At 39.0% G+C, this 18702-nt stretch overlaps 1 protein-coding gene across 1 annotated transcript in view; it reads left to right on the plus strand.

Annotated features, from left to right (window-relative positions):
* Window positions 1-275: 275 nt before the first annotated feature.
* The window catches only part of TMC1 (transmembrane channel like 1), a 69310-nt gene continuing 50883 nt past the window's right edge, over window positions 276-18702 (plus strand). Inside the window, exons 1-4 of the mRNA XM_075079072.1 lie at window positions 276-315; window positions 8643-8708; window positions 8838-9210; window positions 14319-14459. Coding sequence (XP_074935173.1) covers window positions 276-315; window positions 8643-8708; window positions 8838-9210; window positions 14319-14459 — 620 coding nt within the window. The remainder of the gene's footprint in view (window positions 316-8642; window positions 8709-8837; window positions 9211-14318; window positions 14460-18702) is intronic.

The following is an 18702-nucleotide window of genomic DNA, read 5'->3' on the forward strand; positions in this document are numbered from 1 at the left end:
TTCTTAGTAATAGTAATAAAGAAGGTGAACAACTTATTCCATTCTTTTGACCCTAGCATGCCAACCCTAAAGAGTAAACTAAACAATCATGAAAGATTAATCACTTAGGAAATTAGTATCTTCTTATATTTCAGTCAGTGAAACTTCACCAGCGCCTTCCCTTCAGTGACAGACAGGATGATGTTGATGTGGTGCACTTCGTCTTGAACCACTCAACCTTCAGATGATCTTTTATACAGGTAGCAGCTGGAGCAGCCCTGTGAAATACAGTCACAATGCTTAAACATGAAAAGCCAACCGCCGTTGAAGGAAATGGTAATTATAGCTATAATTATGTATCCTGAACACATATTTTCTGCATGTAGCTCAACAGTGTGGAAGTTCTGTTTTCTTCTTGTTCTTTCTAATGCAAAACCTCCTTTGTCACAATTCATCATCCTTTGTTCAGAAATGTATTTTACTTTGCTTTTGAAAGCAGCGTTGTTGTGTAAGTTGGTTAGTTGTAGCATGGCAGTGTAGCTTTCCACTGGTTAGTAAATAAAAGAGTGCAACCACAGCCCTGTTACTTGTCTTACATTTCTATATAGTTTATAAGGAAGATTAAGAAAATGAGAGTATTTTGTGGCTTCTGTAAGCTGCACAAAGGCAATGCCGCCTTTTCTTATTGCTTTCAGTATTTGGTATGAAATGTCAAACATCCTTCGTACTAAGATTAACAATATTTCTATATTGATATTGCACTGTTCTGGATGTCAGAAATGTTTTTGTAGGATGATAATGCCTAATGACTTATTCTGGCAAAGTGTAAGGCAACTCTTTGATATGGGAAGTGCTTTCAGTTCTCATTGGAAATGCTAATTTTTCCAAAATATGTATTTTTTCTCTGTGAAACAGGCATGATATTTCCAGTCTTCAGCATGGAAGAAAATTGCCAGGGGCTTTAGTCTAGACTGGTTTCTAAATGAATTAATTAGGTCTTGCTAAGTACCAGAGCTGATACTACTAAATAGTGCTTTCTATATTTTTAATCCACACTTGTAGCATGCAATAGTAATAAAATGGGTCCTCCTTCCACAGAAAACAACAGAAGGGGTTGCTTAGAATTTTGACAGAATAGAAAGTGTAGTTCATTTTAAGAGTCCATCCTATTTTCTTTCCTTTTATTGTCTGAGCACCTTCACTGTTTTTTTTCTTCCATTTTTTTTCTACAAGTCCCTTTATGGACCAATTTCATTTTCAAGCAGTACATGTTAATGGAGCTTATTTTAACATGAAAGAAGCACAGAATTTAATGTAGCATAGGCAAAATACTTCCCAGCTTCAGCAGAACTTTCATCTGAATAAGAAACGAGCATGACCACAGAACATAACATTTTATAAACATTTCCAATGAACAAATTCTTAGAATATCAAGTTTCTAAGTTTACCATAAACATCTGCCTTCTGCTTGCAGATATCTGATGAAATTGACTTACCTTCTGATGCAGTGACTTTATTATTCATTCAAAGTACAGAATTTAGCATTCATACTGTGAACAAAAATTACACATCTTTTAAGTAAAGAAGGTTCTCTAGGTTGCAGAATCATGATTACTTTCTGACAAATTTTGCATGAACAGTTATCCTGTAGATAATTTATAATAAAATCTAACTACCTTAATGACAGGTATGAGTATATTTGGAGATGAGATGGTGTGAATAAATTCAAGGCTCAGTCTTGATTTAAGAAGACTTAAAAAGCTGGAGCTCCACTACAAGTAACTATAAGGCACTTTCAGAATGTGGTTCTGAGTCCACTTTTGACTTAAAATATAGTCAGCACAGAGCTCAGGCATTAATTTAGTTGTCATTTCTTTACAGAAGGTTTTGACTCATCATTGCTGCCTGTCCTGACAAATATTCTTGCAAAGAATGGACCACTCCAACAGTTGAAAAATGCAGTCTAGGGCCATAAATTTTTGCTTTTTGATATCTTTAGCTCTAGTGAAGCCCTGGTTTGGCCATTCTTCTTGTATCATAACATGTCTTCTGCAAAATCTATCATAGTAGGAGATGTATGGTTCATTACACTAAGTTCATGAATGTGAATTCATTGTTCTAGGATTCTCATAGAGGAAAAGAAGACTTAGGGCAAAAATGTTCAGAGTGGATGCTTAAAAACAGTCAGATGAGAAGTGCCTATATCCTCTAAAAATAATAAAGACAATCTGTGGTGAGCTGGTCAGCTGTTGGTATCAACCTTAAAAAAGCTGCCTTCTCACAGTAGTGAAAAATACAGTTGTCTTCAGATCCACTGAGAATCATGCTACATTTGTAACTTGAACATAAACTGATTTCTTCATATTAACATGCATTCCTTCTGTGTTAACAGTACCAGGAATAAATGACAATAAGCTAAGTAAATCACATTTCAGAACCTGAGAAGGTCAGATTCGTATGATTTACTGAAGTCTCACACTTTCCAGAATGCATTGGACAATTAATAGTCTGATCCTAATTCTTGCAGTAAATACTGCAGTGAAAATGAAAAATTGCCAACCATCAAGGCAACTGTGAAATGAAGACACAATGCAAACGTGGCTTCCCCTTTTTGGTCTATTACAGTAACCAATGGGTCCTGCAAACTTGTCAGATCTCTACTCTTGGGTAGGACAAAGCAGTACATGGTTAGGTCTTTGTCTGGCATAGGTAGGCAAATGTGGGTGTAACGTCAGAGGCAGTGTAAGACACAGTTGCCTCGAAACTTTTATCCGTGCTTTCCTGAAGAGGGTGAAATACTGAGGGGTTTCTCACTGAATTATCTTCCTCCTCTGCCTTCTAATTTTTACTACCTTCTTCCTCTGCTTTCTAAATGTTTTATAATAGCAAAATCAGATTTGGCCTAAAATTCTTGCAATGAAATAATGCAATAAACTTATTATTCCTGAAGGACAGCTTTGTCTAAGAGAAGTCCTGACCCACAAACTGAGACAACTCTCAGGCCTCATGGTGTGTAGGTACAGCCCAGAAGGAAACTGGAAAAAGAAGGCTAATCAGATGGTGTGCCCAATGCCAGCCACCTCTGTCTCTGGTATTTTCATATAATATTTGTAATTTTTCCTTTCTTTAGTGGCAGTCTGCAGAAAGGGAAATCTTATTGCACCTCAGGTGCCTTCTGGAAACTCTTTGGGTGTAGAAGTCTGCAGCCCACAGCATATACATTAAGGCTAATCAGTCCTTTAAGACAGTAGAAGCTTTATGACAATGTGGTATAAATATTCTGCCTACTTTAGTATTTACAAACTTACCAATTCAGGTGCCGAAAAATAAGCACTATATTTGCTACCATGAGGGTAACTGAATAGGAATTAATATTTTTCTTCATAAATTCATGGCTATTGCTGGACAGGATATTTTTTTGGGTTGTGATTTTTATTTTAGTCCATTGTAAGAAAAAATTGCAACACTAACTGGGAAGAACACAGAAGAAAAATCAAGCATGGCCTCAAAAACTAAGTGTTCCTGTTGTTCTACAAATGCAATTTTTATTTGTAATTTCTGTGTTTCAAGTCTCCTCCTCCTGTGGCCAAGGTGGGCCAAGCTGTTTTTCTCAATGTTTGGAAATACACTAAGAGGATGGAGTCTATAGTATTAAGGTCTCAAATCTTGGATGTTAAAGTCTGCACTGATTCACTCTTGCCATAGACTTTCTATGAGGTTTTAATATATTATTTCTGTTGTGTTTCACAGCTGTTACTTCTAGCAATATTTATCCTCACAGAAGTGTTGAGGCACTCTCATATTTACATGATCGGAAAGAATAGTATGAAAACGTATGTAAATACAGAGAATTGAATATTATACAACTCTTCCTCCTATTTTTGACTAATACTTCACATGCATTTGTTGTCTAATATAATCTTGCATTGCTGACATTTCTACATTTTGGGCACCCAGTTTATTAGCTGTCTAGGCTGATGTCTTCCAAGCACTCGAGAAGTCCAGAACAGTCCAGTCCAGATGAAGGTGCAGTAGTTACTTGCAAGGCTCTATTTGCATATGATCCATTTCATTGGCTTGACAATTAATTAATAAAGTATAAATTTATTTTATAACATATACAAAAAGTCTGATAGCATTTTTTTAATTACACAGTACTTTACATACCACTTTTTTTTTTTTTTTTTTTTGTTTATGGCATGGGCAGGCAGAATTGCTATCAGCAGTCCATTTTACATAATAGTAATGTGAACAGTAATATTGCAACAGTAGGCATATTTTATGGGATGGTTCCAAGAATTGTTGTCACTTTCACAGTGAAAAATCAAGGAAACTTTGTCAGTGTAAAACAAGATTTAAAAAAACCTTCAAAGCATTAAAGCAGGGTAGTACCCTTTGATAAATGGTGTATAAACAACTTGGGAAAATAAGGTAAGGATGCAACAGTGCCCAGAATCTGCTAAATGGCCATCTCATCTAGCAAAGACTCCTATGGTTTTATACAGTTTTTTCTGTCCTTCATTTCTTCACCAGCCAACATGTCAACATTTTGAGCTCTCTCCTGAGCTGTCTGACGTTCTGTCTTCACTGCAGTCTCTGACTTGCAGATTAGTCTGAGTCCATATTCAGGATGCCCTCCTTTAGTCTTGTTGGCTCATTTGTGGCTATAGTCTAAAACATAAATAAGACTTCAAGTAAAATGATAGCTTACTCAGATTACACTTTCCCTGCCCTTAGTCTAGAAAGATGAGAAAGTTTCCCTTAAACAACTGTGGGAAAAAAAATCAGAAAGTGATTGGTTTTCCTAGAGCATAAGGAGTTATGAACTATAGCTCTAAATATACCTAATGAGATATGTGTCATTAGGGCAGGATGATGTATCCTGGAAGATGTAAAAGCTGAGCAACAGTTTGCTGTGGTTCACATAAACTCAATTTAGCTGGCTCAAAGTCTAATACCCTGATATTAGCCCTATGAATACTAATACCATGAATAAATGAGGTCCTATCAACCCTTTTCTGGAACAAGTAATTCTAGACAGCTTTAGTAAGACTTAATTGATTTTAGAGGAGGATTTACTGAACTTTTCATAAGTGGGATCACATGAAGATCTGTTTAAAAAAGCAGAAGACAAGTATAGAGACCTAAAAGGATCCCACATAGTGATGATTTTGTTCCTGCATCAAAGACTATACATTTCTTTTTTAACAAGCCGGAGTGTCAAAAATGCTCTTCAGTTTTCCTATAGGATGATAATTCAGTGTCTGAGGAATGTACTCTACTGTTTTTCTGTGTTGTGATTTATAAAGAAACATTTAAATTTAGTGCTGAACTGCATTTAGATTTAGTGTCACCATGAAATGTAATTTGTGTATTGTTAAAATGCTTCTCCAGTAATTCAGTAAGACAGGATTTGCCACAAGCAGCTAAAGTGCTGAGTTACGAGCTGCCTAGCCTCTTGCTTTCCTCTTTGAAAAGTATTACAGAGTTAATGACCTGAAATAGCATTCTAATAATAATAATATTAAATACAGGAATGATTATTTATCTCTTTTATTGCACAAATACCCAACCAAATAATAATATTGGTCTTCTAATGACACGTGGAAAACTCCCAAACACAAAAAGACAATTATTAATACAGCTTGTCTGAATTACAAGTCTTCAGGGAAACTGTAACATGGGTACCCTATGGGGTGGCTATGTAGCTGACATCAACACATGCATATATGCTGTTCAGGACAGACATCAGGGGTGGTAAAGCTCCTTCATCCCTGCTCCTCAGTGACTTTTTTCCTCCTAAACAGCACCAACTGCTATCACAGCTGACACAAGTGAATACCACTTAGTTCTACCCTGAGCTTCAGCTTTTATGGTAGTGACAGCACTAATGACAAAATACAGTGTGAGGAAACTGGAGGATCAGAGTCCTCCTTGGCTTCCAGCTTCTTTTAAAAATAAATTCTAGTACAATGCTTTTTGCATCATATCCCAGGATCTCAGAGTGACCTCTTATTCTGTGGATACACAAGAATGAGAAAGACAAACCTCTAACATGCTTCATATCAACATTTGTCATCTCTTTATAAGCATGGGGCTGTGGAAGCAGGAAAGTTCTGAAGTTCAGTGTGGAGCTATTAAATTTTTGCAGAAATAACTTTTGAAGCTGCACTTGAGCTTGTTGGATATGTCTGTAGTACCCACTACTCTTCTAGCAGCATGATTCCGTGTAATCACGGGGCATTTTTTCTAGGCTTGTTTTGTCGCAATATATACTCTGTTTGCCTTTTTTTTTTAATTCTGCCTGATTCTGTATGCTTTTTCTTAATTTCTTTAAAATCTTTGTCATTCCTGTGTCTGAGCATTTAAATGAAAAAAAAGACATAAACACGCAGGAGTCACTATTCAGATGCACTCCCCCCTAGTAGTGTTCCTAGTACTTTCTTCGAGCAGCCCAAAATCTATTAATTAGTTTAGCACTTAATTTTACCTGAAATGTTGGATTCAGAGTAGTGCATTTGTTACCCTTACGCTATTAGAATTAATGAAACGCCAACAGCTATCTTCTGCCCTGCCTAAGCCTCTGTGTTTTATAGTCCATTTTAACTTTCATTATTATGTCAATATGATGTAAACTCAAGCATGATACACTTTCATTGCTAATGCATGTTTTAGTATCTGTGATAAACTCCCAGCTGTTTGCTTGTTGTGTGTGCTCATCAGAATCTGCAGTGGGGCCAGTCTTGTTAAAGTGCTTCCCTGGGAATTTGTGTTTGCTGGAGGAGATCAGCAAAAGCATTAGTTGCAATAAAAGACCATGCCCTATTGTTGCATGCAAAGTATCTCTTTAGAAGTGTCTGTCTTCATCTTTGCAAGCTTTCAGTAGTCAAAGGGAGATCCTGTTACTGTCGGCAGCAGAAGGCATATGTCCAAGTAGAGCAAAGGAGCACTTCTTTTCACATTCCACTGATGATATTGGATGATAACGTGTTTGCATAGTCTTAAAAAGTTGTTGGGCAGATGCTGTGGAAGTGATAGAAAATGTAATTACAATGAAATATTTTGTGGAGGGTGGCTTAGTCTCCCTCATATATCCCAGTTTTAAAATGCCTGTCAAATCCTGGGTAATAACCTTTTGCCCATTACTGCATACAGTGCAACAAGATCCTAGATTACTTCTTGTTTGCAGCCTTACATATTTTACTGCTTTTCTTTGATATTGGGTAAAGCTAAGAAGTTGTGCCTGATAGTTAGCTACAGCAGTCCCTAGATAAATCAATTTGTGTATAAATTCTTGATGAATCACTAGTGGCTTAATAAAATTTATAAAAGGAACTAGGAAACTAGGGAATGGGTGGAGAAAGAGTATAAAGAAAAATTCAAAAGTATTACAGATGAGCAAAGAAGGAAGTGAACTGTAGTTTCTTCTTGCCTGAAAAATACAATTATGACATGATCATGACGTAGCACCTGTCCTTTCTGTATAGAGGGGAAATTAGACAACATACATCTGGAACATACATGGTATATAGGAGTGGAATGACAGCTGCCTACCTCTATCCATGGTAATATTTTTTAATCTCCTCATTAATCTCCTACTACCATGTATTTCTACATATTTCACTGATGTATCTTACGTGCTGTCCTATATGTACAAACTCAAAGATACCTCAAGAGAGCCTATTATCTCCTGGCTTCTCGGGTATTAGTTGGATTGTTTCTGAAGAAACATTGCTAGTGAATACCACTAGCAGTTTCAGGAGTGACCCATTAAATAATAAGTCCATGCCGTTATTTACAAAGAGTGTATTAATTAAATATTATGATGAATATAATGCATATGAAAAAGATGAGTATTTTTCTTTCTTCTTTATGTATTCATGATCCCAGTTTCAAAGTGTACCAGGTAAATGAAATGGGTATGTTCGGGCTTATTGATGGATAGCAGAGACAGCATCTTTTATTGAACTTGTTGAGACTGAAAAACTTAAGCAAGAGATCCATCCCAAACCAAAGATGTTTCTGAGAAATACTACTTGCTTCTGTAAATAGGCTTACTCTGTAGAGTCTCCAATGTTTTTATCACCTCCTGAGTGGTAGAAGAGGACTGCTGTACAGTGTATGAGGAGCTGGGTCAACTTTTGTCGTTATGCTTAGAGATCTGTTTGCTGGAACTGAGAGTAAGTTTTCTCTTTCTTCTGGGACTGTGCTCTTCAGGCATGCTGCAGCTATGAAGCTTCACACTCTCCAGTCAGTCAAACTGGGAAATGGTTCTTTAAATCATCTTTAATTTCAGACAGTGCTTATCTTTCAATTGTTTACAAAAATTTCTGAGAACTGCCTGAGAAGCATCTTCATGTTCCTTGTGCTTTTCCTCAAACTGTAGCATATTACTATTGTGTATCATTTTAAGGGTCCTACATATTTCTTCCATGAGAGAGAGTTCATGGCATTGCTTTTGGGCTTACTTATCTGAGTGTTGAAGGAAAGTGTAACTATTTTTTCTGTCTTTACCTTATTGCTTGCCATGTTCCAGAAGGCTGGTTTTGTGAAATGATGTAAGGGAGTAAAATGCAGTAATTGCCAAGAATCTCCTAAAACCCCAGCATTCCTAATGACTGATCCACACTTTACTTGCACTGGCCTTTGTTTTCACTCCACAGATGGCTGTGATGTTGACAATGAAGAAGGCAGTGCAGCTGAGAAGGAAGAAAATATCAAAGGAACAGGTCAGTAGTGTGGGTTACTTTAAGGCCACAGTTAGGTGTTTTCTGATTATCTGTATGAATGAAGGAGGAGGAAAGGTCTCCCTCTAACATACTGCCTTCTCTCTTGTGTTTATTTTTTCTCCATCACAGATAAAGGAGGGAAGGGACTAACACCGAGAACCAGAAGGGGACATGGCAGAGGGAGACTCAGGCATGGTGGAGAGGAGGATGACGATGATGAAGATGGGACAAGGAGACCTGGGCACCGCAGGCACAGAAACCGCAGAGGACGGGGGCGAGTGGCTGGAAATGAGGGCAGTGATTCTGACGGGGACCCTGCAAAAGCCAGGAAGAACCAGGCAAATCAGAAATCCAAGGAAGATGGTGAAGACAAGGAAGATGAGAAAGGGGGTAAAAGTGTGAAAGGCAAAAATGAGAAGAAACAGGAGAAAAAGTCTGATAAGAAAGGGAAAAAAGAGAAGGCCAACAAGAAGAAAAAAGACAAAAAGAAATCAGGATCTGGGTAATTCAGTAAATTATTTTTTTAGTATCAAACCATGGTTTTCTTACATAAAACCTGCTTTCATTTATAACTGTGAAATACCAAAAGTCATTATGACTCCCTTTCTCACCACAGCCCAATTAGAGCTGGTTGGATATTTTTTTTTGTCCTGCAATGATCAAATGCTGGCTCAGTGAAATGGAAACTTTCCACAAAAACATGTCCACTTTGGTGGAATGAAGTCAGGGTTTTGTCACAAGTCCAGGATGGGATCTCAGGAAATGATCAGCCAGACCCTCTGGCAGTGCGGATACCCTGAGGATTAGGTCAAATCTGGTCAGGCAGAATGGGAGCTCAAGCCAGGGTCTCCCTTATTGTAGTTAAACGACCTAAGTTTATGAGCTGTTCTCTGGAGAAAGGGAGTGAAAGTGACAGAGGAGGGGAGCAAATGACAGAGAGGTGATAACAGGTGATATCCCTCCTGCTTTTTTCTTTCCCGAAAACTAAAATCCTCCAAACCCCAAGCTGAAAACCCTTCAAAGACCCAAGGTCGAGTTTTATTTCCACTGCAGAACTAAAATCTTGACACTTTTCACGAGATCTTGTTTCCCATCCAGGTTTAAGTCAGCTTTTTATAAAACATCAGTGGCAAAATTTCAAGAACCCAGAACCAAGGACTGAGATGGGATTTTCCTGTCTGTTTCCCACTCACTCTATTTGAAATATTACTATTCACTTTTCCAAAGCATTTGATGCAACCTGGGGTCTGTGGAAGACCCCACTGACATGGGATCCTTCAAAAAATTATTCTGTATTTTTCTGCCACCCTGGCATTCTCTTGCTCCCCGTCCCTTCTCATGCCATTGAAAGGAAACAACCCCTGGGAATGGTGGATAATGGAGCAGATGGAGCTAGGCATGCTTATCACACTGGAGAGGGAGAGATATTCTCCTTCCCCCACTCAGGACTTGCTACAGCTGTTTGTGTTCCCAAAGATATCACTGGAGAGCACAGCAGAAATCAAAGGAAAGAAAAAATTACAGTAAGACATGCTGTTGCATTAACTTGTGATCCCATTTCAATACACTTCTACTTCATTTCCTTTCCCTACAAGAATGCCTGAAGTCTGGCTTTGTGCTGATTGGCACTGTGGTGCCAATTATACCCCTCTGTGCAGTTTCCTGTACTCATAGCAACAGTTCTGAATGTGTCAATCCATGTTCCTTTGCATATTATTGTCTTCCACTGTAAACATTTACTGAGCATTGATTAAAAAAAGACCACTGAAAATATAAAATACACAGAATCACAGAATCCCAGGTTGGAAGGGACCTCAGAGCTCATCTAGTCCAACCTTTAGATTGAATGAGGGCATAATGTTTTTCATTGTCTTCCAAAGTTCTTAACATTAAAATACATATTTTGGGGCTAAATAATTAGAAATTGTTACCTGGATTAAGAATTTTCTCTTAAAGTAAAAAGCATAATATTTGAGAAAAAAATGAGGACGTGCTAAAAGATACCTCAAGATCATTATATTTTTAGATTTTTAGGAGACCAGCTGACAAGATTGCAGAGTTATAAATATACAAATATTTTAAAAGATTGTTAAAAGACAAAAAACAATAATTAAGAACAAAGGAAAATAGGCTGGTGATCAGTTCAGCTGTGATTCAGATAAAAGATCTGCAGACCTTCAGGACAGAAGAGGAGTGTGGCAGCACAGAAATATAGCCTGTCTAGCAAGTCTGTGAGGACCTATCACAACTCTGTGTTGATTATTTGTATTTTTTAGTCTGATTATTTTAATCTCTGCTAATTTGTGGTAGTGAGTTTCACAGCTTAATTCCATGGCAAAAGGATTTATTTCTGGGTGAGTTTTAAACCTTCTGCTCTTTGACGCTATTGGTTGTTGATGTGGTTGATTCTTATCTGTTAATAAGGGTGTGAGAAGGCCCTGCTCTACACTGATCATAATCATCATCCCAAAAATATTAATGATAAATTGTTCCTTATAGTCTCACTGTGAAAATCTGTGATATTGCTAGGTTGAAAAGAAAAGTTATTTTGTTCTTCACTGGCTTGTCTTACTGTGACTGTTTGGTCTTAGAAACCATATGCAGCCAACTTGAGCTACAAATTCTCAGAGAAGGAATCTTGTATTCTGCCTAGCCTGTGCAATTTCTGTTTTTACTGTATAGGTCTATATATGAGCAAATCAACTGATTTTTAGTAGGATTACTCAAGAGTATAAAGCTTATGCAAAAAGTCCAGAGGTACATGGAAGATTAAAGCAGTACCAGCACTGCATCATTTTGCTAGAAGGAAGATTGCTGAAGAGCCATAAGTGCCAGGGGATGTTATGGGGATTATCAATAAACAACAGAACTTCACAAAAAACTAAGAAGAAATGTAGTAAAATTTATTCATTCATCACTCTAGATGCTTAAAGTCCTACCAGTCTTTTCCTTGAAAAATTTCAAGCTCCAAGGAAACATTTTTGTCTTAATTTTTACCTCTATAAAATAGCTTATACAAAAATAATGAGAAAAGTAGATTACATCCATAAAGAGGAGCTGAAACTAAAACAAAAACACAGATATATAATACGGGCATAAAACCAAAACACAGTTTAATAGTATGAGAAACTTTATTATGTGTATGATTTAAGGAAGCAGTATTGATTCAAGAGCTCTACCAACCTAGGAAAAGATACATTGTGTGCATTGAGTTGGAGCCAAGGAAGATGGTGGCTTGATGTAAAATTATTCAGTGATGCTCTGTGTTAGCCTGAAGGTCTCAGTGAACCCTTCTGGCCTTCAAATCAAAACCTTTCATGAAAGGCTAACAGTTTTGGTTATAGAAGAACAGAATTCTGATTTTTCTGGCTTGAATCTCATAGTGTTCAACCACTAGAACTAAAGGAAAAATCTGCTGTAACTGCATAAAGTTTGACTGTGTAGTGTTAACACTCTTAAAAATACTGATTTCTTAAAGATGCTTAGACATTTGAAAATTTTATTAGTTTCCTGGCTCCAAAGGAAAGTGAAAAATGAAAGATGAGATGTGTTTGCAAAGATATATAAAGCAGTATTGGGCAATGAGCACAAGAGCCAGTATTATCCCAGCTTTACCTTTTGTGTTCTGCTCAGCTTCTTTCCCTCTGTAAGTTCACTGCATTTACACCTGCCACTCATATTTCCCACCATTCTCACTGCAGTATTGTAAGACTGCTTATTTCAATTTTGCATAACCAGCAATCTTCTGTCAAATGAAATCCTCAATATTAGGCATGTTGCGGTCTGCTCTGTGAAATGCAAAGCCGCTGATTGTAACAACTAAGGATTTAAAGTTCTCTCAAACCAGACTCCTTTAATCCTTCTGTTCTTCTTAAAGACATGACTCTTTTTGCATTATAATGCCTCAAAATTCTATGCACAAATCTTTTTACTGACCTTCATCCCTTTGACTTAAGGTTTGTTTCATAGAGTTCTTCACTTGCTCATTGCAATACTGGAATAACAATAACTAACTCTGGTGTTCAGTCGCAGTCTTTTTTTCTGGAGATTTATATTTTCTGTGGCACTAGTTTTTATCACATGAAGTCTGAAATTTTATGGCTGATAGGTTTAACTTTCAATGTAACAGTCTTTTCAATAAATAACATCTGAGTCCTTAATAGCAGAGCATCTGATAACTATGACAGCCTCTTTCTTTCCTTTGCTAACTTATTCCTGTGTGTCTGAATTTTTTAAGCTGATCTCCTGTAGCTTTTGCTATAATGATGTGTATTTCATAGAAACTAAAGGTAGATGACCAATAAGAAATTTATGTTTTGCTGTATTGCAGAAATAATTTTGCTTTTATGGTATTTGTTTGTTTTGAAACCTTTCATAAATATTCTTGCTGATAAATCCTTCTGTCCTTTATTTCACACAAATTAACCCTTTGACCTTTATGTCACACAAATATTTAAATACAGCTGTGTTATCTGTTTTGGTAGAAGAAAAAGTTTATAATTCTTTAGTTATCCAGAGGTATAGAAACTATACAGTTAGGTGACTTAGGTAATGAATCATTCAGCTCTGACATCAGATTTTGAATATCAAACTCTCAGAAAGGTAATTATAAGCAAAACAGTCTGAAAACTGCTTGCTTGATAAAATCTGTATGAACTTTTCCCAAGACAAACAAGAAAACTATTTAAAAAACCCTGCAGCACATTTTCAAACATTCAAAACAGAAGAAAAAAGGCAAAAGAAAACACAACAAGAAACAAATAGGAATGCCTCAAATTGCTTTTAGTAAGACTCACTTAGTGGTAGTCATCACTGTCAGCTTTTTAGGGCAGAAATCAGAGTCGTCATTTTCCTGTTTGCTGGCATAAGAGGAAAAACCTGTTGCTAATGATTTGCTATATGCCATTATACAACATTAAGATTGCTCACAGAAAAGGATATCTATGCAGGTTTTAGGAAAGTGGACATTGCCTTAGACAGCAATGCTTTCCAAAGATACTATAAACCAGTGCATGGATAAGAAGTTCAGATTACGAGCACAACACATCTGGAGATGCCATTGCTATGGCATCTGCTTACCCTGAGTGCTAGGACACATCATAGCCTTGTTGCAATGTGGCTTTGAATCTTTCTCATCTCTTAAATGTTACTGCCTTGATCAGTGGATGGACTGTCATGTGGTGTTTAAACATGTCTTTGCTGTGGCTGTGGTGTCTTTTCTCTCTCCGCTGGCAGAGTGAAGGGCACTGATCAAATTCATTTTTAGGGTTGCAGTTATATTGTCCTCACTTGTCCATTGTGAGTTTGGGGTGGACTCTTAGGAGGCTGGTTACTTCTGCAGCAATAATCAGTGGCTGTTCCCCGAGAGCACTGCCCACTCTCCATGGGATGCTCCTTCAGCTGTGGCTCTGCACTTTGTGTGCAGGCTTTGCCTTTTATACTAAAATTAATAGCAAGTCTAAGTGAACGGTGTCCTCCCTTCTGTGCAACAATAAAGACATTTGTCTAGGTGTCAAAGCTAAAAGCATTAACACCAAGTATGTGCTTCAGTGAAAACTTCTGTCCTTTCTGAGTTTTGGTGATGGTTTTTCTTCCTGCTTTTGTTTGAAGCTCTGATTCTGACTCTGAAGAGGAGCTGATTACAGAAGAGGAATTGGCCAAGCTGAAAGAAGAGGTAGAAGAAAAAAAGAAACTAATCACCGCACTACGAAACAAGCCATGGAAGATGAAAAAGAAATTGTCTGTCCTGAAGTATGGTTTGATTTCCATAGTGAATATCTGCCATCCTGCTTTGCACTTTACACTGTTTTTCTGAACTTTCACTTTATTTCTAGACCCACTGACACAATTAACTTCAAACCATCTCTAATCTCTCTTTCACAGGATGGGCTTTCACAGAAAGTGGAGGTAAATGGCATTGCAGATCAGTGCTTTCTTGTCTCTGTAGACCTGAAATCAAATATGAAAAACTCAGATCTTTTTCTTTTTCAAGTTTCCTACAAAATCTTTCATTTTCTTCAGTTAGATTAATGTTGGCAAATTCTTCCACTGATGTTTGATATCTCATTCAGGAAAAATGATGCAATTTCAGGAATACCTCAAGATTATTGGGATGGGAAGGAAGGTTTTATCTTTCTATTCTAACTTTTTGGAAAGAAAAACAGGGTTTTTTTTTAACTTATCAAAAAGCAAACTGATTGGAAACTGAGCTCACATTTTCTTGCATTTTTAGGTATGCCACATATAAAACTGTATTTTGCACTAGCAAATCTATTACTACATTTTCATAAAGGCTAAAAAATAAGTTTTCATTTACAGCTTAATTTGCATCAAGCACAGGAAACTGGGTAAACACAGACAATTTTATTCTTTTGCCAGAAATGTTACACTTCTTTGTTTTGAATAACTATTCACTGCAGTAGTGCCCAAACACCAACAACATGTATGGTCATGTTTTGTTAGATATATCTAACAGAGAAAAGATGGTATCTCCATAGTTTTTGAACTGGGTTGAAAACACAGACATAATGGTAGGAGAAAGCATATGAAATACAGTATGGAAGGTCTACAAATTTTTCCTTCTAGAAGGTAAAGTCCACGAGCAAGTTGAAAGCTTTTGGGTAAGAATTAGAGACTGAGGCAACAAAGAGAACCTTATGGTCAGTGTTTTACTCCAGGCCACGCAATCAAGGGGAGCCTACTGATGAAGCCTTCTTACTCCAGCTCCAGGAGGCTTTGCACTCACAGGCTCTTGTCCTGCTGGAGGACTTCAACGACCCTGACATCTGCTGAAAAAGTAGCACGGTGAGCTGTAGGCAATCCAGGGAACTCCTGGAGCACATCGAGGATAACTTCTTAAGCCAGGTGATAGATAGCCCTACCGGAGGGGATGTGTTACTGGACCTTTTGGTCGCCAGTGCAAGGGAGCTAATCAGAGACGTCAAGATTGAAGGCAGCCTTGCCTGCAGTGGTCATGCATGTTTGCAGTCCTGAGGGATATGGGTCAGGTGACGAGTAAGGTCAGGACCCTGAACTTGAAGAAAGCACACTTCCAGCTGTTCAAGGAGTTAGTCAATGGGACTCCCTGGGAAACTGCCCTCAGGGACCAGGGAGCAGAAAAGGGCTGGCAGATCTTTAAGGATGCTTTCCTCAGAGCACAAGAGCTCTTGATCCGCCTGTGTAAGAAATAAGGAAGGGACAGCAAGAGACTGGCGTGGAGGAGTCGACACCTGCTGGTCAAACTGAAGGGCAAGAAGGAAATGCACAGGCAGTGGAAACAGGGACAGGTGTCCTGGGAAAAGTAAGGATGTTACATGGTTGTATAGGTATGGGGTCAGGAAGATCAAGGCCTAGCTGGAGTGGAACTTGGCAAGGGGTGCAAAGAATAAGAAGGGCTTCTACAGGTATGTCAGACAGAAAAGAAAGGTCAAAGAAAGTGTACCCCCTGATGAAAGCAACTGGCAAATTGGTAACCAATGGATGAGGAGAAGGCTGAGGTACTCAACAACTTCTTACCCTCAGTCTTCACCAGCAACCTCTTCTCCCACACGTCTCAAGTGGATGGACTGCAAGACAGGGACTAGGGGAGTGAAGTCCCTCCCACTGTAAGAAAAGGTCAGGTTAATGACCACCTGAGGATCATGAACATAAATAAGCCTATGGGACCTGCTGAGATGCATCCCAGAGTCCTGAGGGAGTTGGCTGATGTAGTTGCTAAGCCACTCTCCATGATATTTGAAAAGTCGTGACAGTCAGGTGAAGTCCATGGGGACTGGAAAAAGGGAAACAGTGCATCCATTTTAAAAAGGGTAGAAAGGAGGGCCTGGAGAACTAACATCCTCTCAACCTCACCTCTTTGCTGGGGAAGATCATGGAACAGACCCTCTTAGAAGCTATGCTAAAGCACATGATGGTCAGGGAGATGTTTTGAGACGGCCAGTATGGCTTCACCAAAGGCAAGTCCTGCCTGACCAACCTGGTGGCCTTCTACAATGGAGTGACTACATCACTGGACAAGGGAAGACCTGTGGATATCATCTATCTGGACTTCTGTAAGGCCTTTGACTCAGTCCCCCATAACATCCTTTTCTCCATATTGGAGAGATATAGGTTTGATGGATGGACTATTTTGTGCATAGGCAATTGGCTGGAAGGTCACATCCAGAGAGTTAGTGGTGAGTAGGTCAATGTCCATATGGAGACTGGTGGAGAGTGGTGTACCTTAGGGGTCCCTATTGGGACCAGTGCTGTTTAATATCTTAATCAGTGACAAAGACAGTGGGATCGAGGTTACCCTCAGCAAATTTGAAGATCACACCTAGCTGAGTGGTGGAGTTGACACACCTGAGGGATGAGATGTTGTCCAGAGTGACCTGAACAAGCAGGAGAGTGGGCCTGTGAGAACCTCATGAGGTTCAACAAAGCCAAGTGCAAGGTCCTGCACCTGGGTTGGGGCAACTCCCAGTATCAATACAGGCTGGGGGATGAGGGGATTGAGAGCAGCCCTGAGGAGAAGGACTTGGGGATACTGGTGGATGAAAAATCGGACATATGCCTAGTAGCCCAGAAAGCCAACTGTATCCTGGGCTGCATCAAGTGTAGCAGCAGGTTGAGGGAGGTGATTCTGCCCCTGTCCTCCACTCTGATGACACCCCACCTGGAGTACTGCATCTAGCTCTGGAGTCCTCAGTCCATGAAAGAAATGGACCTGTTAGGGCAGGCGCAGAGGAGGGCCACAAAAATGGCCAGAGGGGTGGAACACCTCTCCTATGGAGAAAGGCTGAGAGAGCTGGGGCTGTTTAGCTTGGAGAAGAGAAGGCTCCAGGGAGACCTTATTGTGACCTTTCAGTGCTTACAGGGGGCCTATGAGAAAGATGGGGACAGACTACTTAATAGGGCCTGTAGTGTTAAGGAAAGGGATAATAGCTTTAAACTAAAAGAGGGTAGATTCAGATTAGACGTAAGGAAGAAAATTTTTACAATGAGGGTGGTGAAACACTGGAACAGGTTGTCCAGAGAAGTGGTAGATGCCACATCCCTGGTGTCATGGTTTAACCCCAGAGGTAACTAAGCACCACACAGGCACTTGCTCACTGTCCCCTGGGGCTGAGAATCAGAAGAGTAAAAGTGAGGAAACTCTTGGGTTGAGATAAAGACAGTTTAATAGATAAAGCAAAAGCTGCACATGCAAGCAAAACAAAACAAGGAATTAATTCACTTCTTCCCGTGGGCAGGCAGTTGTTCAGACATCTCGAGGAAAGCAGGGGTCCATCATGCATAACTGTTACTTGGGAAGACAAACAGCATCATTCTGAACATCCCCCGCTTCCTTCTTCTTCCCCCAGCTTTATATACTGAGCATGACACCACATGGTATGGGATATCCCTCTGGTCAGTTGGGGTCATCTGCCCTGGCTGTGTCCCCTCCCAACTTCTTGTGCCTGTGGCAGAGCGTGGGAAGCTGGAAAAGTCCTTGACTAGTGGAAGCACTACTTAGCAACAGCTAAAACATCTCCACATTGTCAACGCTGTTTTCAGCACGAATCCAAAACATAGCCCCATACTAGCTACTATGAAGAAAACTAACTCTATTCCAGCCAAAACCAGGACACTTGAAAACATTCAAAACCAGGTGTGGCAGGGCTCTGAGTGACCTGATCTCATTGAAAATGTCCCTGCTCATTGCAGGGGGGGTCGGACAGGATGACCTTTAAAGGACCCTTCCAACCCAAACCATTCTAAGATTCTATGATTAACATCAGCTAGTTCTTTCAGTCTGCTTATATGACATCGTAAAAAAGATGTGTTTGAGGTCAACTGGCAAACGTATTTGCAGAGATGGTAAATGGTGATTAACTACAGATAGAAGCCTCTAAATCAGATGTGTAATTTTTTACATGGTATGTTTTAGCTCAGCCACTAATTGCGGGTTTGGAGCAGGAGTCCCTCCATGAATGTCTGCAGCATGTGTCATCATTTACAGGTCAGAGGTAGT

Source organism: Phalacrocorax aristotelis, chromosome Z (genome assembly GCF_949628215.1).
Source record: "Phalacrocorax aristotelis chromosome Z, bGulAri2.1, whole genome shotgun sequence".
NCBI lineage: Eukaryota > Metazoa > Chordata > Aves > Suliformes > Phalacrocoracidae > Phalacrocorax > Phalacrocorax aristotelis.